Source organism: Mastigoproctus giganteus, chromosome 4, assembly GCF_048544385.1.
Source record: "Mastigoproctus giganteus isolate SK-2022 chromosome 4, ASM4854438v1, whole genome shotgun sequence".
In the NCBI taxonomy this organism is placed as follows: Eukaryota; Metazoa; Arthropoda; class Arachnida; order Uropygi; family Thelyphonidae; genus Mastigoproctus; species Mastigoproctus giganteus.
The window spans coordinates 91,814,700-91,841,600 of NC_143578.1; the positions used below are offsets into that span (position 1 = coordinate 91,814,700).

Genomic DNA, 26,901 nt, shown 5'->3' on the forward strand with positions numbered 1-26,901 from the left:
CAAAATTTTTTTTTAAATAAACTGAAATTTAGTTTTCTATTTAAAGAGAATAGAAAAATAATACCATCATCAGAAGGCCTCCTAGTAGTTTTTTTCTGTGCTATTTCCATCTGTTTTCTCAATGTTGATAGCTTTTCTTCTATACCTTTTAACTAGAATATAAACAAACAAGCTGAGATACAAATTTTAAAATTAACAACTTTAGAGAAAACAAAAATGTGATAAAAAAAAGGTCACTTTTCTTTAATGACATGGACTTCTGAGGGGGGAAAAAGTCAGATAACGTTCTGCAATTGTTGGTTTTGTAGGCAAATCGACAACTTAAGCCATACTAATACCATTGTGTATTGTCATGGGCCTGTTTGAATGTTATGTGAGCTAGGAACCTTGGAATAATTTTAGGGAAAACACTATCCCCCCCCCCAGGATCTAGATGTGCCAGTTGAACACGCCCCAGACCATTACCGACCGTCTACCTGCCTGAACAGTTCTTTGTTGACATGACAGGTGCATAGCTTCATGCAGTTTCCACCAGATATGCACCTTCCTGTCCGCTTGAAATAAATGGAAACGGGACTCATCAGACCAGGAGATCAGTCTCCAATCACCGAAGCTCCAGTGCTGATGTTCTTTTGCCCAGTTGAGGCATACAATCCTGCGTCATGGTGTTAGCAATAGGACTCTGGAGGGTCAGTGGCTCCCTTAACCTATTGCAGATAATGATTGCCTGATGGTCTTGGTGCAAACGTTTCTGGCACCTCCATCATTGATTTGCACCACTGCCGCTCTCCGGTTGGCTGAAACAATGTGAGACAGACGTTGATGGCCACATTCATCCACCACCTTTGTCTGCCCACAGTGAGATGTTATTCCGGAAATGGGGTGTTCCCGATCCACTTTTGATACTGTCGAACAGGGATAGTGCAATTTCTGTACTACCTCCACACAATAGAATGATCCATGCATTGAGCACCCACTATCATCCCTCTTTTAAAGTTGGTTAACTCACAACATTTATCCATACCGACATCGAATTACTGTCTACCTATATACCTGCCAAGCGGTGGGGTTCATCCACTAGTGAAAGGGTGACAGCATCGCATTGCCCCAGGAACTCTGTCCTTTCAGTGTAAAATGGACATTATAAAATAGTAAATCTTCAAAGCAATTTCATTATCAACCAGCCATGATCCAATGGTTAGTGTGCCTGGTTAATTACGATTTTTGCTGCTGAAAATTTGGTTGCACTTAATTCAGTATGTAACATGAATATATAAACCTTTCTGGTTACTACCATCTTGAGAATAAATGGAAATAATTTATTTATTCATAATTAGTAAAATCTGGATGTTCAAGCAATATAGCATAAATACTTATTGGGGGAAAGGACCAAAGGATGAAAGTGCCTTTTCTTCCATTATGAAGAAGAATTTGATACTATAAATTCCATTCATATGAATTTTATCTGAAATTTTGCAATTGCACCTTCTGAAAGTAAAATAAATGAGAATGAAACTTGGAGCATTCACATTTCAACACTTCCTTGTACTGTACATTTGTCTAAAATATAGTACAAAATTTTGGAAAATTATTGGTGCTTTTACAGAGTATAGGTAACTCTCGTATAACACAGTAGTTTGGTTCCTACAAAATCTCTTGTAATGCGAAACCGTGTTTCGTATTACACCGTGTTATATGGGACCAAGAACCAGTACAAAAAGGGGGTTATGTTCCAAAAGCTAACAAAAATAGGCCCTTTTTTTTTTTTAGGATCATTAGCAACTAAGGCCATATTGCTCTGGGGATATGCGGTGGTCACAGGCTCGAACCTTGGTCTAATCAAGAAGCGTATGCTATGCACTGCTGCTCCTGCCCACAGAGGCACCTATAACTATCGGAAACTTAATTTTTATAATAGTAGTAACTTAAATAGCAATAACTGAACATTTGTTCAGTTATTGCTATTTACTTTACAAACTGTGATACTTATATATTAGATAATGTACATTCATTTAATTTTCTTCCTCTTCGTCACTGCTAAGCACAATCTCTTCTGCAGCATCTAGATTTCGCGTACCTTCTGCACTCTTGGAAGTCCCAATTTTTTATGGTCTCAAACAAGCAAAAGTGCAATAGCACAGAACCTAACCCAGGGATCTCCCAACAAAATACAGTGGACCCCCCGCTTTAAATGATACGTGAAAATTGGGAGAATATTTTCCAGTTAGCATAATAAAAATAAATTTACACTTACATACTGTAATACGTACACACTAATTGATATTTCTGTTCACTGACCTTTTTTTTTTTTTGTTTGTTTTAAAATTTAAAACAGTAAAAATGATAAGCAATTAATAACAAAGAACATGGCATGCACAAGTGAGATATGGAGTAATGAGTTTCTGAGTATTTATTTATGTTTTTTATATGATTGAATATTTCATGGAAGGGGACACACATTTCACCATAATAATGTGAAAACCCACACAATTCTAGCTATCAGTACTATGGCAAATGCAAGAAGATAGAGTTTACTACCTGTTTATAATTGATTACACAACAGAAAAGACCAATAAACTGGAAATTGTTTTATGGTAGCGACCCCAGAAATGTGCTTTAGAAAAATATCATGAAGGCGATAACAACTAGTGAGTCAACAGCAGGGATTCACAAACAAGAATAGAAACATTGAAAATTACATCTAATATAATAGCAGAGTTTCCCAGCACAAAAGCTCAAAAATACTGTGTTATGCGAGGATTACCGAAGAGAGCGAAACCATGTTATACAGGGGGGTTGCCTGTATAAAAGTAGCAGAACCGATACAATTGCACATCTGTAGTTACATTATTATGTTTTATTTATTGTTATTTTTAGGCTTTTGATGTACACAAACCAAAAAATAATAATTTTTTGGTTTGTGTACATCAAAAGCTTAATGACACATAACAGCACACATTGCGTGCATGCAAAGCCTCACTCACACAGTTAAAAAAAAATAATAATAAATAATTATGTACACAATAATGTACTCAAAAAGGGTCACATTGGCCCTACATTTCAGATAAGTTATTGGTTTGATATTAATGGAATTTTGGAAGGCTTGAAAAATATTTTTAAAACAGCCCAACATAAAATTTAATGAAAATCCATGCACTGAGAGTCAAGTTGTGTGGACAGACAGATGAGCACTGCTAGATATCCATTGGGATGGCTCAACAAATCTTTTAATTGAGCCAAATAAAAAAATGAATAGCAAATGCTTAAAAAACGGTACTCACCTTGTATAAATCTGCAATAAATTTATTGGTAGATGGTGGCTAAATTTAGGTTGGAAGAAGCATTAAAAAGAACTACACATGAATTTATTTATGAATAAATAAATATATTTCCATTTATTCTCAAGATGGTAGTAACCAGAAAGGTTTATATATTCATGTTACATACTGAATTAAGTGCAATGGGGTAAAAATATTTAAAACAGATTTTAAAATGAGTGCAAGGAAGTAGAAGTGCAGATCTCTAATCCTTGGTTGTCATAAAAAGGCTGAAGGACGCAAATGAAAAAAAGAGAAGACCGGTGGTGCCAATAGTCGTTACGAGGGACTTTCGTTGAATAAACCGTCATCAGTTGGCAAATGGAAGAGAAGTGAGCGAGTGTTGTATTTAAAGTTTATCTATACTCTCATGATGCTCTTTTTGACATGTGGGAACTTTAGCCGCGAGAGGTTCCAGGGAAGTTTAGCGTTAATTATGTTGAGATCGGAATGCTGTCGGTACCATTCGATGGCGAGGGCTTCATATTGAAGGATTCTGTAGCTTGATCTAAGTTTAATAATAGTGATGGCAGAGTCAACAAGGGGAGTGTGGTTGTGGGTTTGGGCATGGGTTGTTAACTCAGTGCAGGACTGACTTGTCCTGAAACTGTTGAAGTGGTAGTATGTGCGGGTATTGCAAGTTGTGGAGGAACCGAATTTGGTGGTAGTGCTGCCGATGTAACAGGTGTCACTGTTTGGTTGGCATTTTATGAGATATATTATATTATTGAGATCGTTGATGGGATATTTGTGTGTATCTTTATAAGAATTAAATAGGGAACCTAGTTTATTATAAGCAGAGAAGGTGAGGGAGATGTCGGAATTGTGCTGCGAGTTATAGGTGCTTCTGTGGGCAGGAGCAGAAGTGCATAGCACATGCTTCTTGATTAGACCAAGGTTTGAGCCCGTGACTACCGCATATCCCCAGAGCAATATGGCCTTAGTTGCTAATGCTCCAAAAAAAAAAAAAAAGGCCTATTTTTGTTAGCTTTTGGAACATAACCCCCTTTTTTGTACTGGTTCTTAGTCTCATATAACACAGTGTATACGAGAATTACCTTGTACTGGTTCTTAGTCTCATATAACACAGTGTATACGAGAGTTACCTATACTCTGTAAAAGCACCAATAATTTTCCAAAATTTTGTACTATATTTTAGACAAATGTACAGTACAAGGAAGTGTTGAAATGTGAATGCTCCAAGTTTCATTCTCATTTATTTTACTTTCAGAAGGTGCAATTGCAAAATTTCAGATAAAATTCATATGAATGGAATTTATAGTATCAAATTCTTCTTCATAATGGAAGAAAAGGCACTTTCATCCTTTGGTCCTTTCCCCCAATAAGCATTTATGCTATATTGCTTGAACATCCAGATTTTACTAATTATGAATAAATAAATATATTTCCATTTATTCTCAAGATGGTAGTAACCAGAAAGGTTTATATATTCATGTTACATACTGAATTAAGTGCAACCAAATTTTCAGCAGCAAAAATCGTAATTAACCAGGCACACTAACCATTGGATCATGACTGGTTGATAATGAAATTGCTTTGAGGATTTACTATTTTATAATGTCCATTTTACACTAAAAGGACAGAGTTCCTGGGCAATGCGATGCTGTCACCCTTGACTAGTGGATAAACCCCACCGCTTGGCAGGTATATAGGCAGACAGTGATTCGATGTCGGTATGGATAAATGTTGTGAGTTAACCAACTTTAAAAGAGGGATGATAGTGGGTGCTCAATGCATGGATCACTCTATTGTGGAGGTAGTACAGAAATTGCACTATCCCTGTGTATTGGGTGTATTGGGAACACCCCATTTCCGGTTTAACATCTCACTGTGGGCAGAGAAAGGTGGTGGATGAATGTGGCCATCAACGTCTGTCTCACATTGTTTCAGCCAACCGGAGAGCGACAGTGGTGCAAATCACTGCCGACTTCAATGATGGAGGTGCCAGAAACGTTTCCACCAAGACTATCAGGCAATCATTAGCTGCAATAGGTTACGGGAGCCACTGACCCACCAGAGTCTCATTGCTAACACCATGACACAGGATTCTATGCCTCAATTGGGCAAAACAACATCAGCACTGGAGCTTCGGTGATTGGAGACTGATCTCCTGGTCTGATGAGTCCCGTTTCCAATTATTTCAAGCGGACAGGAAGGTGCAAGGTGCGTATCTGGTGGAAACTGCATGAAGCTATGCATCTGTCATGTCAACAAAGAACTGTTCAGGCAGGTAGATGGTCGGTAATGGTCTGGGGTGTGTTCAACTGGCACAAGTTGGGATCTCTGGTACATCTAGATGCATCTCTGAACGGTCCAGGTTACATGTCCACCCTTGCAGACCATCTGCATCCCTTCATGGTCATTGTGCCCCCACAGAGCCATGGTGACTAGAACATGGTTCAAAGATTTTACCACCATGGAATGGTCTGTTTGAGTTTTAGATCCTCCACCCAGGAGTGTGACAGAATTATGGACAGCAGTGCAGCAAGCATGGATGGAAATACCTGTAGAACGCTTTCGTGAACTAGTGGACTCAATGCTCGTCATGTGACTGCCCTTATCAGGGTGAAAGGTGGGCCTACCCATTACTAGGTAGGTATTCCATGATTTCTGTCCACTCCGTGTGGGTATAATCAAAAATTATTTATTTTACAATATTAATACAGTTACAACTAGAAATATATAATATTCACTTTAAAGATGTCATAATACAAGTTTAATCAGGATTTGAAAATGTGTTCAAGTGTGCTGCATACTTAGTATAAAACTCAGGTAGGCAGTTTTCCAACTATTCTGTAACAGCACAAATTTTAATCCCCATCATCTGGATTTCAATTGCTAAATGTTTATATTTTGATTTCTTCACAGTTTCACTTCTATTTACAGCACATTCTTGTCAATGATTATAATGATAACTAACAAGCAAGGTTTTCAATAAAACAACCCTCTATTAAGCCATTTAGCATTCTTATAAATGTATGGATCTAACCACTAACCAACCTTAAAATAACTATGGTTTCTTTCTAAAAAATTGCTTAATTTCACTGCAAAAATTTGGAACTTTAATATAAAATAATAATTACCAATATGTAACAATGGGTCCTTTTTTTTTTTTTTTTTTTTTAAAGAATTATAAATATATATTTCACAAATTCAAAATATTACATGTAATATTATAAGTTACAATAATTGTGAAGAATGCAAAACATAATATTAATAGAAAGCCAAATATATAATAAACTTAATGATGCATCCGGTCTTGTTTAATTGAATAAAGTGTAGCAATATTTGGTTCAATAGAAGACAAAGTCTTGAATCTGGTTCTGCATCATTGTTGCAGTATTTAGATTTTAAAGAGGTAAAAGTTGAAAATGCCCTCTCTTGCACTTATATGGGTGGACAATGCAATGTTGAGTCTGTTTGGTGTGACACAAGCACTGGGAAAAAAAAAAAAAAAGAGAGTAGGTGTGTGTTATAGGCCTAATGAATCTGATGAGTATAATGAGAAATTGTGCAGAGAAATAGAGTGGGCCAGTAAATTAGAGTGTCTTATAATGGGGAATTTTAATTCCCCGGATATTGACTAGAATTTGTGGGTTGGTAACTCACACACTAGCAAGGCTTTTGTGGATTTATTGGATGACTGTTTCCTACAGCAGCAGCATGTTCGGGAGGCAACTACAGGGAGTAATACTCTTGATCTGATCATCAATAGTGATTCTTCATGCATCAAGAATCTCCAGATAAACGAACCACTAGGTGACAGTGATCACAGTGGGCTGAAATGGGATTTCTCAAAGAGGTGACTACGGCGGCCTGAGACAGTATTTAAATTCTATACAGTGGGGACCAACTGATGATGTTACCAACAGCAAATTCAAAATGGGAAGCATTCAAAGAATTAATCTTGGAAGCTACTAGGCTTTTCATACCAACAAAGAAATATTGTTCAAGATTTAGCCCCAAATGGATGTCAGATGAACTAATTAGACATGTGACAGAAGAAAAATGCATGGGATACATATAAATTAACATGTGACACAGAAGCCTATGATAAATATAAGCTGGTCTGAAATGAAGTTACAAAGGAGGATAGGCAGGCGAAGACAGATTACGAGAAATCTTTGGCAAAGGACGCAAAGAAAAACAGCAAAGAGTTCTTTACTTATGTAAACTCTAGGAGGAAGGGGATGAATCAGATTGGTCCACTTGATATTGATAGTTCAACTGCTGATGATCCTGCTCAGGTAGCTAACAAACTAAATGAATATTTTTCGTCAACATTCACACATGAGGAGTTATTCAGGGAGGGGAATGCCAGAGGCGTATTCAACTCTGGCAGTAAGCTAGATAATCTTGTAATAACTGAGAGTAAAGTGGAGGAGAAATTGTTGAAAATAAACGCAAGAAAGGCACCTGGGGTGGATGGAATCTATCCAGTTATATTAAAGGAGGCAGCAAAAGAAGTAAGCAAACCCTTAGCCATAATTATGAGATATTCCCTGGACTATGAACTGGAGATATGCAAATGTGACCCCAATCCACAAAGGAGGATCAAAGGGAGACACAAGTAATTACAGACCTGTTAGTTTAACTTCTGTTTCAGGGAAATTAATGGAGGCACTGGTTAAAGAAGGATCATCTAGACAAGACTTCAGTTATAGCTCGGACACAGCATGGGTTTGTTAAGGGGAAGTCTCGTCTGACTAATTTGATTGGATACTATGATGTTGTCACAAAGGAACTGGATGCAGAGAATAACTTTGATATCACATATTTGGATCTTAGTAAAGCCTTTGATACTGTTGCACAAGTTGAAGTAGTGTGGCATTGGAGGAAAATTGCTGCTATGGATAAAGGGATGGTTGAGTGGGAGAAGACAGAGAGTGGTAATCAATGGACACTGCTCTTAACTGGACTAATGTTATTAGTGGGGTCCACTGTTGTTTTCTGTATTTATAAATGATACTGATGATGGTATATCAGGCTTAATGTCCAAGTTTGCAGATGACACTAATGACAGTACACTGCTGCAACAGGATCTAGAAAAGTTGAGCAGATGGGCTGAGAGGTGGCAAATGAGGTTTAACATTGACAAATGTAAAGTACTACATATGGGAAGCAATAATCCCAGAGTAACGTATCAACTCTGTGGTACCACACCGACAGTGGTAGAGAATGAAAAGGATCTGGGGGTAATTGTGCAGACAGATATGAAGTTTTCTGAGCAGTGCAGATGGTCTGCAAGAGTAGCTCATGGTGTGTTGTCAATGATATACAGGAATTTTTCTAGCAGGGATAAGGAGGTGGTTATCCCATTGTATAAGGCAATGGTCAGGTCTGGAGGCCTCATTTTAAGAATGATGTAGAGTTGTTGGAAAGAGTACAGAGAAGGGCAAAAAGATTAGTGAATGGAACAAAGGGTTGCTGTTACGAAGAAAGGCTTAAGTTTTGCAAATTACAGTGTTTGGAGACTAGGCACATGCGAGGTGATCTGATTGAGGTGTATAAAGCCTTGAATGGTTTGAGCATGCTCAATGTGGATGGGATTCTTCCTCTTGCTCAGAATAATCGCCTGAGAGGACATAAATTCAAATCAAGGAAAGACGGTTGTGGAATAGATGTGCGGAAGTTTGCCTTTAGCCAGCGGGTGGTTGATTGGTGGAACAAACTTCCATCTGTCATAGAAGTTGATAGCTTAAATAGAATCAAGGCAGAACGTGACAAACATTTGGAGCGAGTGGATGGGTGAAATAAGGGGGTTTTTTTTTTTTTTTTTTGCTGACGCTATATAAGCTTGCTAATGTAGTGGAAAATAGCAAGAGGATTTTACAAGCTTTGTTCACTAAGTGATGGATATTAATTTTTTAATCTGAACCAAAAATTGATAAGGTTTTTATTAATATTTGCACTCCAAAATCAGTTGAAATATCTATAAAATTTTCTTTTTTATCCATAGTTAAGTCATCAGCCAACAACATGTACTCATCATATGGATTATGAATCCAATTTAATTTATTAGAAATTTGAGAAAAATATTCTCTAAAAGTCACTTCTAAAAATTTGAGATGATTATTATATCTTTCTTGACAATTTTCTGTCAAAAAATTATATAATATGTTGTTCTGATTTCTTAATCACACTTTCAACCTTGTAATGATAGATTAAGTTCATTTATTTTTGAAAAGATATATGCTAATCTTTGTAGCCATGAGTTATCTGTTGTACACCCACTAAGGTGAAAAGGATGATTGGTGAATAAAACTACTAACTCATGTCTGAAAGTGATTACTTTGCCATGGGAAAGCCACCTTACATCTGTGTTAAAAGTGTAACATGCTCACTGCACATTTCTTTACATAAAGTAGTAAAATTGTTGGGAGTTAGTTGGTCTTGATTTTATAAAATTAACTAATTTGACAGCATCATCTAACACACTTTTCGGTTGTTGTGCCATTTGTCTCTATGCCAAAGCATGCCTATACATGCTACAATATATTTGCATTAATATTTTTTTACAAGAGTAACTAAGCCTACAAATTTTCCTGTCATTAATTTTGCTCCATCTGTGCAAATCCCACAATAAAAGGACCAATTTATTTGTTTTTCTTCAAAATATGAATAATTAGATTAAAAATATCTTCACCAGTTGTATGTGATTAAAAGGCAACAAAGCAGCATATTTTCCGCCACTTTACCATCATTCGGGTACCTTATAAAAACAAATAAAACTGCTAGATTAGAAACGTCAATGGTTTTTCAACTCTTTCTACAATAACTGATTCAGCATCATCAGGTGTATCATATATTCAGTGAGACATTGTGTTATTATAGAAGAATATCATCTCCAAATACACTTGACAATTGCTTTTGCACATGGTAAAATCAATTCTTTTGCAATAGTATGAGCTTCCCCAGCCTTTGCAATTTGGTAACTTACTAAACATGAAGCTTGAATCACTTTTTTGCTTTCTTGATTACTGAGAGAAATATATGAATCAATGTTGTGTTTTAATTCTCGTGATTTCCATTTAAAAAATTAATAGGCTTATCATCATAGTTTTCACTGTAATGTCAAGACAAAAGAGTTTCAAGCTGCTAATTGCAAGCACTTCTCCACAAACAATACACTGTTGGCAGGGATACTCATCTTCATTATATTTCCTCTTTTTAATGATCATTTGAACGCATTTTACTAATTGCTTGGTTGCCTTGAGTTGAATTTGCGGGAAATGTTGAAAAACATGTTTTTTCAAAAACAATGTTGAAACTGTTGTTTTTCCTTATGTTTCCAATCTTCAACCAACGATCCATTATGAGTGTTACATAAGCGGAGAAAACCCATATATCATTGATAAAGCAAACAAAATTTTTCAGGGTTATGTAAGTAGAGTTAGTGCCATCTATCTCTAAATTCACAAATTTTGAGCTACATCAGATTCTAAATTCATCATGCATTATGTTATTGTCTTTAATAACATATACTAATTGGTCATTTGGATTTACATGGAGTATACATTTTGAACTAATCTTTTTTTTATTAAAAAAAATTATAAAAATTGAAGACATCATAGAATTTTTAGTGCAAACCACCAAATGAGAAATGCTGCCAGAGTATAATATTGAGAAACTCATCAGAATGAAAGTGATGAAACAGTAGCAATTCAGGATTCCAAGCTTCGCGAATGCCAGCAAAGGGCTCTATGACATTACATGCTATCAGAAAAATGGTTGTGCAGTTCGAGAAGAGAAGTCTAGGCATGAAATACTTGCATAATCTTCTAATAAATTCAGGAAGTGGTTTTGAGTGTTAAATTCCATAAGATATTGCTACTGCAGTTGTGGAAAGATCCACGGACAGTGTTGTACTGGTAGTGGAATCAGAAGGCATAACCAGTACAGCAAGATATGCCAGATATCCTTCCTATCTTACAGCATTGGGAAAGGTTTTTCTCATTCTACCCACACAAACTCCACTGTAAGCAATAATCTTGCAACTGCTGCTCATGAAGGAGTTCATACTGTATAACCGAAATGACATTTGCTCTCACCTGTGCACAAATAGAACCCTTTCAAGACATTCAATGTTTTTTTTAAGCAAAGTTTCCATACCTGAACACAGTAGTCCTGGTCTTACAACTGCCTTATGCAATGAATGGGATTATGACCTCTCTCTCTCTCTCTCACTACAAGCAAATGTTTGATAAATCATTGATAAGAGAACATGAGCCTTCTTTGCTGCCTGTTTACATTTCTCAGAGAAGTTAATGTCCAACTGTATCATAATTCCCAAATCCCTTCCTGTATCATTTTTAATTCAGCAGCATCAAAGCTGCTTATGTTAATTAAAACAACATCAAAGCTATTTGTTAATTCCCAAGTGTAAATGTACACCTTGCTACATTTAAACATAGCTGCTGCTTTTCTGCCCATCGCCAAAATCTAAGCAGTCCTGAAGAAGCATTCCTTGGTGCTAATCATTAACTACCATATTCAACTTGACGTCACATCCTGTATTGCTTTGTCAACATCATTTGAGAAAGTCGTACAGTTGGTATGTTTCTCTAGGGTTACTTCTTCCCATATGCAGCACTTTGCATTTGTCAATGTTAAACTTCAGTTGCCACTTCTCAGCCCATCTGCCCAACTTTTCTAGATCCTTTTGCAGTAGCACACTGCCATTACTACTACTACTAGGTGCCTCCGTAGCCAGGTGGGAAGGAGCAGCAGTGCGTAGCACACGCTTCTTGATCGTAGCCAGGTGGGAAGGAGCAGCAGTGCGTAGCACACGCTTCTTGATTAGACCGGGGTTCGAGCCCGTCACCACCAAATACGGAGGATGCGGAAAGGTCAAGGAATGACCACCGCATATCCCGGAGCAATATGGCCTTAGTTGCTAATGCTCCTAAAAACCAAATAACAAACAAACAAACTGCCATTACTGTCATTAACAACCCTGCCAACCTTTATGCAATCTGCAACATTAAGCTTGATACGCCTTCATCAATATCATTGATAAATATAAAAAACAACAGTGGGCCCAATACCAAACCCTGCAACTCCACTAATAACATTAGTCCACAAAGAGCAGCATCCATTGATTACCACTCTGTCTTCTCCTACTCAACCACCCTTTTATCCATTGTAGCAACTTGCCCTTAATACCATACTGCTCCAATTTGTACAGATGCACAACAGTGTCAAAAGCTTTCCTGAAATCCAAGTATATGATATCAAAATTATTTTTTGCATCCAATTGCTTTGCAACCACATCATCAAATTACAATATTGAGTATAAATTACAAAATTTAATATTGCCACTAACAACAGAGTATTGTACTTTTGTCTTACTAATATGCCTGATGATAATCATTCCACAGTGTTTCTTAACTTGCAGTATGCACAATTTCACAGATCATGTATCAAGTTAATCATTCACAGTAATTTTTTCCCTGGTGGCAATTTCTGTAATTTTTGTTTTTCAAGTAATTGTTCCACATCTCCCATTAGGTTATGCTTCAGACAGTTTTAAATAGGGATACTTTTAACTATGGGCATGTGACGTTTTTAATTTTTAAAATGGATTATAAAAGATGCATGTTTATATTGTGGGTAAAATAATTAATTGCTGATATTATTTTTAGGCTGTTAAAGTGCCAATAATCTCCATATTTCAAAATGGAGATTCCTAGCCTCATTATTATGCAATAATAGAATATAAATTCAAGAACTTATTAATAGAAAAAGCAAAAATATGCCAATTTATAATGAGCAAAATAAAATTATACCTGTACCTTAGAAATTGATTGTTGATAGGACAGTTTCCTCTGCTTACGTACACTCTTTCTGGCATTCACTTCACTGGCTAACTTATGGGCTGCACTACTAATCTTACTTTGAATTTCATACTCCAGTTCTAATTTTGCTAAAGCTTCTTCCTAATCAAAAAAAATATTAGAAATTTTTACTTTTAGTAGTAGTATGTGAAATAATATTGATATCACAAAAAGAGTTAAATTCAAAACTTTTTAAGGATATTATATTCTTAACAATATGTTAATTTTTCAAAGCCATAAAGTTTTATGTTTTATTCTGATCATCATTCTGGGGGAGGGGATGAAATATATATATAAATAACAATTTCATTCATTAAGCAATGTTTAATTAGACTCCTAAACTTACACTAGCCTAAGATTAACTGTTACTTTCATCCTAAGCATATGCTTCAAAGGACCAGTTTGAAAGTATGAGCCACTTAGAGTGCTACCATCTCTCAATACATTCTAATGTTTTTGTTAATTTTAATGTATACATGGATAAATGCTACCAATCACAGGTTCAATAAAAACGCCAAATGAAAATGTGTGGACTTAAAATGCATGTGGAAGTCACAGCAGAAGAATACATGGGCTGTTATTTCATGAATGACTATTCTTTTCCATTTTACATTACAATAGATGTAATTAAAGATTTAATGGTACTTGTGTATTAGTGAGTAAACACACACTTTAATTTCATCATAATGGTACTGTGCAAACATTACATTAGATTAGGTTTCGGACATGCACATTGGGACCTATCTTTACCTAATGTTTGGAAAATATTACTGTTATGAATCAAAAAAACTCAGTTCACAAGCTAATACATAAGTATCTCTTTATTTATTATGAATAATACCACAGAAAGTTGCATTCCTAATAATAAATGAAAATTTAAAAACACACTATAATTATACAGGGCGATTCTAAATTATTGTAGAGGTTTCAGTGGTCTATAATTTTCAAACCGGAAACAACAAAATAAAACTCCTTAGGGAATATGAAAGTGTAACTCAAAAAGTTTTATTTGGCAACGCTGTACTCGCTGCATTGATGTCTGGGAGATAATTGATGGCATTACTTCAAAATGGCAACTGTTCAAGAGAAGGCAATGTGTGTACTTTGGTTTTTCGAAACAAGGTCCATTATCACAATGCAACGCCATTACAGAACTCAGTATGGAAAAGATCCACCTTCAGATAATGCTATTCGATGTTGGCTAAAGCAATTTCAAGAGGCTGGTGTGTTCTGCGCTAAAAAGGAGCAGGAAGATGTTGATCGAATCCATGAAGCGTTTTCTCAAAGCCCACAAAAATCAACTAGACGAGCTTCTTAACAGTTAGGTATACCACAAATGACTGTTTGGAGGGTTGTTCACAACTGCAGATTGTGCAGGCTTTAAAGTCAAACGATAAAACCCGCCGTTTCCAATTTGCCCAAGACATTTTGTCAAACATCGAAGCTGATGAAAAATTACCTTCAGAGATTGAGATTTACTGATGAAGCAACGTTTTACGTATTAGGAATGGTAAATTGTCATAACTGCAGAATATGGGAATCAGAAAACCCTCACACCATTTGAAAATTAGAAAGAGATAGTCCAAAGTTCAATGTCTGGTGTGCTTTGTCATGTTCAGAAGTTTCGGGGCCCTTTTTCTTTGTGAAAAAAAAAAAAAAAACAGACAGTGGTGACCTATCTGGACATGCTACAGCTGTATCTGTTACCCCATTTGGAAAATCATCAGCCAAATGTGGTGTTCAAGCAAGATGGTGCACCGCCGCATTGGGCTCTTATTGTCGAAGAATTTCTTGACATGCATTTTCCTGGGCATGGCAGACCGATTCTGTGGCCTCCATGCTCACCTGATCTTATGCTGCTTGATTTCTTCCTGTGGAGATATGTGAAGGACGTTGTGTATAAGACCCCTGTGACCTCCCTCGATGAACTGAAGCTCAGAATTGTTGCTGCAATCGAAACAGTTACGCAGCAAATGCTGGAGAACATCAGGAGTGAAATTGAATATCGCTTGGACATCTTACGTGCCATGAAAGGTGCACATGTTGAAGTTGTTTAGCATTCTACAGTATTGATTCCATAGGCAATAAAACTTTTTGAGTTACATTTTTGTAAGCAGTTTTATTTTATCTAACCAAAAACAACAAGTTTTTGGTTAGAAAATTATAGGCCATGGAAACCCCAACAATCATTTAGAAACACCCTGTATATTTAATATAAACATAAATACAAGTGATCATCTTGTAGATGCAAATCAGGATTGTATTACATAAAATGTAACATCAATTAAAAAATGGGGGTGAGGGGGGGAAAATCTTGCAACACTAACAATATCATTAAAAATAAATCCTCTAAGAAACATTCAATTAAAATTTCCAGATATGGCTTCTATGTTTCTATTCAATGTACACCCAATGAAATCAATGGACAATCAAAATAATACCAAAATACACTCAGTGTTCACCCGAATTATGACCGCCTACCTAATACTCTGTTGGGCCACCATTTGCCACTGACTCCACTAGATGTCTTTTCCATAGTGTTGAAATAGATGAGGGTTGAATGTCTATATACCTCACTTCCCATTCCAAAACATCCCATAGGTGCTCACAATTGGACCGAGTCTGGCGACCAGTCAAGCTGACTGATATCTTCATGTGTTCCTCAAATCACTTGCACTCAGTGCGGGCCTAATGACACAATGCATTATCATCATGGGCAGTCCTGTTTCTGTCCGAGAAAAAAATACAACATGGCAAGGTACACATTCTTCTAAGAGCTTCTGGTAGAACTCTCCAGCAAAACATTGGTCCATATGCACTAGGGATCTAGTTCTTGCTAACTAAACATGCCCAATATTAAGCAACCACTGCTACCTGTCTGGATAGTGAACACCATGGACTCGTGTTGCTTGAGCTGCACATGAAGGCACCCATCAGTATGTTGCACCAAATATTTTGACTCAACTGACCAGTACACTCATTTCCAGTCCTCCATTGTCCAACCAGTGTCTTGTTGACACCATTAACCATCAACAACGATCAGTGGTGAGGGTATCTATTGGGTTGCCTACCTGTGGAACCGCATACATCTGAGTGTGCAGTGAATTGTAATTTAGGATATTGTACTGCAATGTCAACTGTCACACAGTGACCTATTGTTGAGCCTATACAATGTACTGCTCCTTCGCTCACCATGAACATCCACCTTGTGTATTCCTTTACAGTTCTGTTGGTGGGAGATGGTTTGACTCATTCAACACCATTCTTAATACACCTTAACCACAGTGGTCCTAGAGCAACTGAAAAGACCTGCCATTTCCAATATGGAGGCACCCAATGTACAAGCCCCTACAACCTTGCCCTTTTGAAACTCCGTGATATCTTTACTATGTCCATAACTGCTACTTTATCACTTTAACTTCCACGACCAGATGCAAATTACCACTGCTTTAGAATATGAATCTGTTCAGCTTTTTATACTGACAGCTATGCAGCATAGTCTATTAGATGAGGTGGTCATAATTCAGTGATCACTGAGTGTATATTTTAAACATATACAGAATATCTTGTGAAGCAAGCTATTCTATTTTTGCCATTAGCTTTTACACTTGTGATCATCAGTGGAGTCCTCTTGTATTAGCAAATGGATTTAAAATTTAAATACTTTAGTTTCTGATTAACAGCATAGAAGGCAGTGTGAGTTGTTGCCCCCTCCCCCTTCAAACAGAATACATGGAATATTCAGATAGTTAAACTTTAATTACATTCCAATATATGCAGTGGCCCACATGCCGTATACTCTATAATCATGATACTACAATACAAACTATAGTAGTATTTTGTACACTTGCAGAGTTGACAAATAAATTTTCAGATATTAAGGTTGTCAGAACGAAGAGAATTTAACTGTATTCCAGCATTAACGAAGAAATTTTAGGATACAGAATAACTGTCACATATAGTAATGGTCAAAGGAAACTGGCTGCTCAATTGCAAAAAGGCAGATGAGACCATAGGATTGTTGATTGTGCATGCTTTTATAAAAACCAATCAAATGTCTTAAATGTCTATGGTTTAAAAAACTTTTTCCATTAAATTTGCCTGCAAGTGGGTGATAAATCATTTTCTGACAGATCAATAATGAATTCTGTGTGAGGGAGGAGGGTAAAAGAAGAATTAATTTTGGAGTACAGGGTTTAAGAAATGCCATCTTTTATGAAAACTTCAAACATAAAAGGTATTAAAACTTGAAGTACTTAGCATCATATGTGGGTTGAAGATTGAGATGAGAGAAACTACTTGTTGACATTAGATAGTAATTTTCAGGAGATTGTTCTGGACAACAGAGGTTGAGAGAATAAATGAGAAAGAACAGTTAGTTCTATGAGTTGTAATTTGGGCAGTAAAAGGATGCTGACTGGTTGTGGCATGTGTTCAGACTGAGATGGAGGGGGGGAGAAGAATTATAAAAGTCAATAAGAATTTTGAAGAACTGTGCCCATGGAAGAGTCTATGGGTAAAGCATGCAGCAGAAACAGAAAGTCTATGAGACAGAAAGGTGGAGAGCCTTTGTAAGGGATGGGTCATTAATTAACCGAACGGCCATATTTGAATGGAATCTAGAAGCCCAAGAGGTTTTGGGGGCACCATCACAGATGTGGAAAGAATATTCCATGATGTAGCTGTTTGGAAGAAAAGTAACAGCAAGAGTGGAAGAGAAAAACCCAGTTTTTTTAAATGCAGTTGAAATGATATTTGTCTTGTACACTAATCTTGTCTACAAATCTGAGTATTATTGAAGATGAGCATAGGAGCAGAAGAATCCTTTTTGTGAGATACAAGACAGGACTTAGTTTTAGAAGGATTAAAATTAACTAAGTTACCTTTTCCCCACTAGGGAATTACCCGGATCAGAATTTAAGGAATTGGTAGTGGATATTCAAGAAGTTGAAGCTGTTTGTGTAGTGCAAAAGGTTTCTCAAACTGGAAGGTCATTAGTATATAAGAGGAAAAGAGTGGAAGAAAACTGAACATTGTGGAATGCCAACATTAGCGGAGAAGTTAGAAAACAGAGAGCCATTTACTATCACCAGCAGTGAACAGTCAGAGAGAAAACTGGATAAACAATTACAAGAACAGTCAGCAATCCATAAGCAAGAAACTTATTTGGAAGATTTTTATGCCAAACATGATCAAAAAACTTTGAAACATTAAGAGCAATTGCTTGAGTTTCAAACTTTTCCATTGAATTTGTGCAAATTCTGGTTTGGATGAAGTTGCCCTTTCTTTTAACTGTTATGAATTTAATATTTGCAACTCCCTGTTCTTTTAGTTCACTGCAGATTTCTTTGGAGACAAGGAGCAGGTCTGAATCTGTTATTACACCTCTTGATTTGTTTAGGGTGGTAGTGGTATACTGTGGATCAGTTTTCAGAGGAATACTCATAAAAGTATTCCTGTGAAGCTTGTTGCTTATAGTAGTAATTCTGGGTTCTTAGATTGTGGTTTCAATATATTGCTAGAACATAATCTCTTTACAGTTTTTGGGGATTCAGCTCACCTTTTTTTGCAGAAAAAAAGAAGACATTTCAATTTACAAGTGAAGTGGATGATTAGAAAAAAAGAGGTATATTTTTCCTTACTGGTTTCAATCCATCATCTTTTAATTTGGCTTATGTCTGTTAGGTTGGATCTTTGATGAGGATTTGGGTTACTCAGTTTTCTCTTTTAGCTCTGGGAGAGTTATTTCCTTTCCCAGGTTACCAAAACAGTGCTACTGTGACCAGAGCTTAAGGTTAAAGTTAGTAGGGTTAGTATGAACAACAACAAAAACCTTAAAACTACTTTTATTATTATTTACTTAACTCTTAACCCAAAGTAACAAAGATAAACAGAAATACCAGTATTTTGTAAATAAATATTTAATTATGTAAATATAATTTCCACATTTGTATCAATATTTTGTTTACAGTAATAATTTAACTTAATGGTTGGTGTATGAGTTTACCCATACACCAACCATTAAGTTCCATTACTTCTCTTCATTCCTATTTACTTATTACCCATTGTAATAAGTAAATAGGAATGAAGAGAAGATTCTGAAAATTTATTTGTTTTTTATATGATTGAAGATTTCTGAGTGATATACTGGTATCTCTATCCTGAAAAAGGCCCCCAACCTTGGAGGCCTTTTTCAGGATAGAGATACCAGTATATCACTCAGAAAGTTACTGTGATCACTAATAAATTCATGGGGGCATTCTGAAAAAGAATGCCCCCATGAATCACTGCCACTCACCCATGTGAGTGGCAGTGATGTCAATGAAACACCATATTGCTAGAACATCTCTTTACAGTTTTTGGGCATCCAATCATCATAATCCTTTTAGCAGAAAAAAAAAAAAAAAAAAAAGGGAAACATTTTACTTCCCCCATCCAAAAAACATCTGGACACATGACCATGACCAGATGTTTAAGGCAGAAGTGTGTATATATATATATACTGAAAACTACTGGTGGAGGAAACTAGGTAAATAAAAAAAAATTATATTCATACTGACAATATTCCAATGTAAACTCCAAAAATGCATAGAATATTACACAAATGAATGACCACACACACACACTGAGAAAAGCAAACATGAAATCAACACTAAAAACACAATATGGCTTGTTCAACAGCACATTCTTTTTAATCAGGTCTTTGATCCATGTTTCTTGATTAAAATTTATTCATAAGCAGGCAATGTCATTAATTGTGGATCAATGTCTTCCCCCTACCCCATACTATTTTAATACAACATATTGAAAACTACAGCCACTCCCTGACTTATGTAAGGGTTGTCTTCTGCGGAACTCTACATAAGTCGGAAGTTCCCTAAATGCTTATGCAGCACTCGCAAATTTGATTGAATTTGATTAAAGTAAAAAAGAAATGTTCGACGAACATGTAAACAGAATTATTTAATCAATTTTTTTTATCTCATGTGCAGGAAAAATTGCAAAAAGAGAGGAGACAGGCATAATGTCAGCAAGTTTTACCTTTTGAGCATCATTGCAGAATTAACTCTCCAGCTGATAGGCATGCCGCTGTGGAAGTTGAGGACTGTGGAGATTTAGAAGGGGCTTTTTTCAACACACAACAAAATTTCTCTGCAGCTGCAGAATTGGCACTGGCGATTCACTGCATACTTTAATGTTTCGGAAACCAGCACGATGCTTGAACCTCTTAAGCCACCCTTTGCTTGCCATGAACTTGACTTGGGGTTCGCCGTACTTATCCTTAATATCTTCATAAATACTTGCTTGAATGGCCATTGGACTTGGGCACTTGCTTCTGAATCTGATTTTCCATCCATATTATTAATAGCTTTTCCATCTTCAATATAGCACACTGTCCCTTAAAATAGTATTCACTGTTGAAGCTGCGAGACCTAATTCCATGCAATAGATGACAAATTTTGTTCTGCTTCATACTTCTTAATTAATCATCTTCATTTCTAAATAAGTTTTGTTTTGTTTCCTAGCACTTGCACTTTCCATTGGCCCCTTTCCCTTTACCATTGTAATAAGTAAATAGGAATGAAGAGAAGATTCTGAAAATTTATTTGTTTTTTATATGATTGAAGATTTCAGTGAACTGAAATGTAAAAACACACAGAATTCCAGTTATTGGTATTATCGCAAATGCAATAAGATCGAGTCTACTACCTATTTATAATAGATTTCACTAAAAGAAAAGCCCGATAAACCGGGAAATGTGTTTTATAAAAATATCACAAAGGTTCAAAAATGATTCTTATAACAGAACATATCATAATAATGAAAGTACAGTGCAATTTCCATTATAAAAATGACCTTTTAGAGAGATAAATAGCTTAGTTATATAGCGAAAACTTCCAAGGTCTTGGAACGAATTACCAAAAAAAACCAATGTGTTATTGGGTTCACATTATGATATTTTCATGATACTTCTCATTCATTCCTACGGGATGCAAAATACGTTTCCATGATTTTTTTAAGTTTGCACCAGCCAGCAAAAACTTACATAAAGTTGAATTTCAGTTAAGTCGGGGAGTGGCTGTATTATAAATCACATGGTAAAATCCCAGTTAAAGACATCTGGCGTTAGCAACTTGATGGAGTAGGTCAATGATTTTGCCACGATGCAGCCATAAAGCCTTAGGATTTCCATCATCAGTCCACAGACTGAAGGGGGGAAATCAGATTTAACGTTCTTTTGGTTAAACCTCAGAACAAAGTTTCCTTTACTGAAGAACAATTTTTTCTACTTTTGTTATAACTAAAATATGATAAGTAGGGTATAAAATAACTTCTAATGTAATAGAATATAATGCTTGGAATTTGCCATACCTCTTTAGTTTTGCCTTTCAAAATCAATTTGTCACTAAGGGTAAATGATGTCCCAACTCTACGCCGTACTTGAGGATAGGGCTCTCCACGAATAAGTGGCGTTTCTGGAGGAAGTTCCCCTGTTAATTCCTATGCAAAAAAAAAAATCCACAATTCATAAATCAACATATATCATTTGAATGCACAATTACACTATAAAACTTAAGTTAAATAATATTGCCACTATAATTATGGTCCGAATTTGAAACACTTTGATGTTAAAAATAAACATTTTTTAAAGGAATGTGCCTATATCAGGGGATGTCTAACTGCAGCCTGTGGGTGTCTAATTTGTTTTTATTATGCAGGTAGCTCTAAGTGCAGTTTTTATTCCCTTCTACCCTTCTCAAGCTTAAAACTAGCTTATCATAAAATACAATTTCAGAACGACTTTTGGAAATATCAATTTTTGCAAATATTTGACTTTTCTGTATTGCTTTCTTATTTTATGTATCTTCCTCAATATTTGAAAAATATTATTTCAACCATGTAATAAGAATGTTAGTGTAATATAATAGTAGTGTCAGACTTTCTTATTTAATTAGTATGCATAAAAAATTATGCCCATTGCAGTCTAATGTCATGTCTCATGTGACATCATAAAATCTCTCCTCTGGTCCAATGTTGTATCAGACATGCCTTTCTGTTTTCTCACTGTTTGGTGTAATTATTGAACTGCTTTCTCTTTATACTTCATATAAACAATTTGACAAACTAAATGAATGTAACAGTTAACAGCCACTTAACAGTTTCTCTTCATTTTTAATGTTTGCTATGTATTTACTATCTGCCAGAAAAAAGTATTTAGTCAAGATATCAACATCTCATAAAGGCCTTTCTGATGAAGAAACTGTTAGACATTTCCATTTCGGAATCTGATTTACTTTTGTCTGATAGTGATGAAAAAATTAATGATGCCCTGTCAAACAATACTGGTGTGGAAAATTGGAGACCAAACAAGGTAAATGATGTTTCATTCAAACATTTTTCCCTTTACTGTTTTGAACTGTGGATTTCTTTCAAGTAATTCAAGTATTCCAAAAACTGAACTGGAATATTTTCAGCTGTTTGAGCAATATTTGAGAATATGATCTTAGTTACTAATGCTCCTAAAAACCAAAATAACAACTAAGCCCGGAACAGTATTTCTTACTTGGTATGAAAATTCTAGTAGCTTCTACGGTTATTTTCCTAAATGCTTCTCATTTAGTAGTTGTTGTTTAACATCATCAGATGGTCTCGCTACACAGAATTTAAAAACTGTCTGAGAGCACTGAAGTCACTCTTATGAAAGCTAAAGCCCTTCTCCTTACATTTGACAGTAGTTTTCTTTAAATAAATCCCATATCGACACACTGTGATTACTGTCACACAGAGGACTTTTATCTGCAGATTCTTAATGCATGAATTGCTGCTAATAAACAGCTCAAGAGTATTTACTTCCTCTTGTTGCCTCTCTAACATGCTGCTGTAGAAAACAGTTACCCAATAAATCCTGCTACTGTATGAGTGACCTAACCATAAATTCCAGCCGACATCTGCAAAGTTAAAATCTCTCATTATAAGACATTCTGATTTACTGGTCCACTCAATTTCTCTGTACAGTTGTTTGGTATATCATCAAGTTATTAAGCCTAGACACTCTCAATCTCATTTTCCCTGTGCTTATGTCACATCAAACTGACTCAACATTACATTTGCCAACCATGTTGACTGGATGCACTGCCTTAGATTTCATTCACTTACTAACTAAGAGCATACCCCTCCCATACTGTATGGCCTTTCCGTACACATTGTATTCCCCATATTCAAATTCTGCATCCCTTATGTCTAAGTGACATCACGTCTTTGATATCCCCACAACGTCTGCATTCGATGCAATCAGTACTTCAAATTCATTTACTGTGCTCCTAGCGATGTGTCCATGCAATTATACATGCACCTGTTCTTACTCTTAGTTAACCTAACATAGCCCATGTATTTACATCATATCTATGAAAATGCTCAGAGCAAGGCTTGAAATCCGTGACACCTTGGTTTTCAGGCTGCTGCATGTTCTAATTGATGCAGTGCAAGACTCACTTTAACCTCTGGCTGCGGCTCTAGTTAATCTATTAGATTGTATACTCCCCCCCCCAAGCTATCAGTTTTTTCCCCGACCCTCTTTACACTACCTCAATAGCATCAGTGAATATTCTTACATCCCTTCTATTCAAGTGTATCCCATCCCTGTAAAAAGTCTCTCCTTAACAAGCACATACCATACTAAGAAAAACTCTTCTCCATGGATGAACTGATTGACAAGGATCTCAACACATACTGCCATCATATCTGTGCAGAATTGCAAACACTTTCAAATTTAATCCTAACTCGTGGCTTTTTTCCCAACTGTACTTCTTAATTCCTGTGATCTCCTACTCTTAATATTGTTAGTGCCCACATGTACAACAACATCACTTTTTGTACTTTTAAAAGTTGATATCTGCTCTACAATGTTATCTATTTTTGTCCCCCTGGCAGACATACCCTGGTTCTATTCCTCTTATCCTTTATGCACAATATATTTCCTGTTTTCCTGACAACAGTGTTGCCAAAAATGACTGCTTCCTGTGAAACCAGTGCATTCTTAGATGATATCACGTGCCATACATGTTTGCATTACCCTAGCTGCAGTATAAATACAGTGCATATGCCACGAGTCCAGTATTCTGTGCTACTGTTATGGCTGAGTTTTCACAATTAACACCACACAAGAAAAGTGTTGCTATTGCGTTGAATACAGAGGGACATTCTATGCATGAAATAGCTAAAAGAATTCACTGTAATCAGTCAAAGGTCATCCGAGTTATGTTTATTACAAAAATTGTCAATAACTGGCTGTCTAAACAGAAAGAAAGGAAGTGAATGTCCACAAATATCTTCTGCAGTGCAGGACAGATTTCTCTTTCCACCTGTGTGTCTCAAAATAGCATGGGAAGAGGTACAGAAGTAAAGGCAATACTGCTACAGTACATAAATACTTTTCCTTATCTGGAATAGTAGGATGTCAACCAGCAAAAAAAGGAGAGCCCGGCATTCACGTGGGTCAAAAAAAAACATGCTAATTGGTATGGGGACAGTGGAAATGTGTTATTTTCTCTGATGAATCAGATTTCAATCTTCATGGCTGCATGTTGTTAGACGAAGAAGATGAGAATTTCATCCCGACCGTCTCATCTCCACAGTGAAACATTCTGCATCTCAAATGATATTGGGCTGTATTTCCCACAGAGGAGTTGGTCATCTTGAATTTGTGAAGAGTACAGTGAATGCTGAGGTGTACAAGGACAGTCTTGTAAAAAATTATCTCCCACAATTAGCCATCACTATGGGGATGTCGCAGGTTGTATTTTTCAGGACGACTCTGCTCCATGTCATAGAGCCAAAACTGTAAGTACTACTTCATAAAATTAACAAAAGTTTTAAATTTATGAAATGTCCCACACTTGCTTAATTAAATATAATTTATTTCACTGACTTTACTGTCCACAGGCGCAAAAATGGTTGAATGATAAATCAATTCGCACAATAGCAAAGCCTGGAAACAGTCCAGACCAGACCCCAATCGAAAACTGTTGGAATAAAATGGGTGTTTCAGTAATGCAAAAGAAACCAAAAACACTTAGAGAGCTGCAGGAGACATTAATCTATATTTGGTATTATGAGATTTCCCTAAATACATTTAGAACCATATCCCACTGATGCCATGACAATATGCAGTGGTTTTCAAAAGACAGAGGTTTAAAGGTTAAAAAAAAATAAAAAATCACTTGGTAAATACAATAAAAAATAAACCCTCTAACCAAGCACATTGCTTAGTTAGAGGGTTTGATTTTTTTCATTTATTTATTATTATTTTTTTATATATATATTTATCATTTGAGGATTTTAAGGCTCTGAGAGGGGATAGAAAAAATGAATGAAGTGAAAATTTTGTGGTGTTAAATTATGGTAGAACTAAGGGGAAGAATTACAGTCTGGACAGTGAGTATTCCTTTAGCCAGCAAGTTGTCAATCACTGGAACAAGTAGCCATGGACAGTTGAGGCCAAAGGTTTAAAAGAAGTTCAAAGGCCTGCTGGATCAGTAACTAGAGAAAGAGAACACAGGACAGTTTTTTTTTTTTTTTTTTAACCCACTACATGTCTAATACTATGATAAAGTGTTTAACAAGGACCAGAATCTGTAGCACTCCAACAAAAGGCTGTACACAAAACAGCTTAATTTAATTGCACCACTCTGGAATTGTTGCTAAATTTAAAACAATACCTTGTTATGAATTTAGTAACAATAACCTTATCACAGTAATTAAAAAAATAAGTTTTAATTTTAAAAAAAAACCACTTACAAAATTGGTATTTTTAATACTCAAATTTTAAAAATGTATTACTAGTGTACATAAATACTTTTATAGTGAATTCAGTTCACTTCTTGAAAAGTTGCCAATCCTTGATATAACAAGCATTGTGTATACATAATACGTCTAAATGTTGCTGTCCAACCTAAAAACTCTTATTCTTAAAAGGGTATTAGAGTTACAGCTGGTGAACAGAGTAATTGGGTGGGGTGGATGGTCAAAATGATCCCTTTAGAGGTGACATTTGGTTAAAAAGAATGCTAAAGGTCTTACTCCTTCTTTAAGGCATAAGGTTTTAAGCTCTTCAGTTTTCCTCTTCAGAGCTTCCTCTAAAGCTTCTTTTCTAGCCTTTAAAGCTGTCCACATTTCTATTTTGGCTGCTTTGCTTTCTTCGCTCAGTTCACCTAATAAAATGAATAATTTAAAAATTAATAAAAGATTAACGCTAACATATTTAATATCAGTATCAAAAATCATCAATTAAGTTCCTAATGAATCAATTAAAGAGAACATGCACTCAAGAGATTTAAGTAACTGCAAAATATCAGGATCCCTTCGTTACTCTGGCACAAGTGACCTTTAGTCAAATTCAGTTACCTGAAAATACTATGTATAAAGAATAAAGAAACTGCATTACTAACCAAGAGGAAGGAAGTGATATGCTTGGCCAACTGACCCAAACAATAAACATAAGAAGATCAAAGGCCAGCACTGACCTAAATTCTTGATATGCATCATAACAATGAAAATGCTATTTAAAAAAAAAAAAAAAAACTTGCAAATCAACAAAAGTTAAACATAATAAAATAACAATGAAATGATATACAGAATTTCTCAATTTTGTTAAATATAGCTTAAAAACATCACCAGTGTGATGTACTCCTTTGTACTCTGGTTACAACTTCCCTCACTTGTTATTA

The 26,901-nt window shown here is 35.8% G+C and overlaps 1 protein-coding gene across 5 annotated transcripts in view; it reads right to left on the bottom strand.

Annotated features, from left to right (window-relative positions):
* Nucleotides 1-26,901, bottom strand: part of LOC150086911 (uncharacterized) — a 320,086-nt gene that overhangs the window by 46,830 nt on the left and 246,355 nt on the right. For all 5 annotated transcript variants that reach the window (XM_090372801.1, XM_090372802.1, XM_090372803.1 and 2 more), the window contains 4 exons: nt 26,255-26,385; nt 21,548-21,676; nt 13,133-13,276; nt 65-152 (listed from right to left, as the gene is read on the bottom strand). In XM_090372801.1, coding sequence (XP_090228927.1) covers nt 65-152; nt 13,133-13,276; nt 21,548-21,676; nt 26,255-26,385 — 492 coding nt within the window. The remainder of the gene's footprint in view (nt 1-64; nt 153-13,132; nt 13,277-21,547; nt 21,677-26,254; nt 26,386-26,901) is intronic.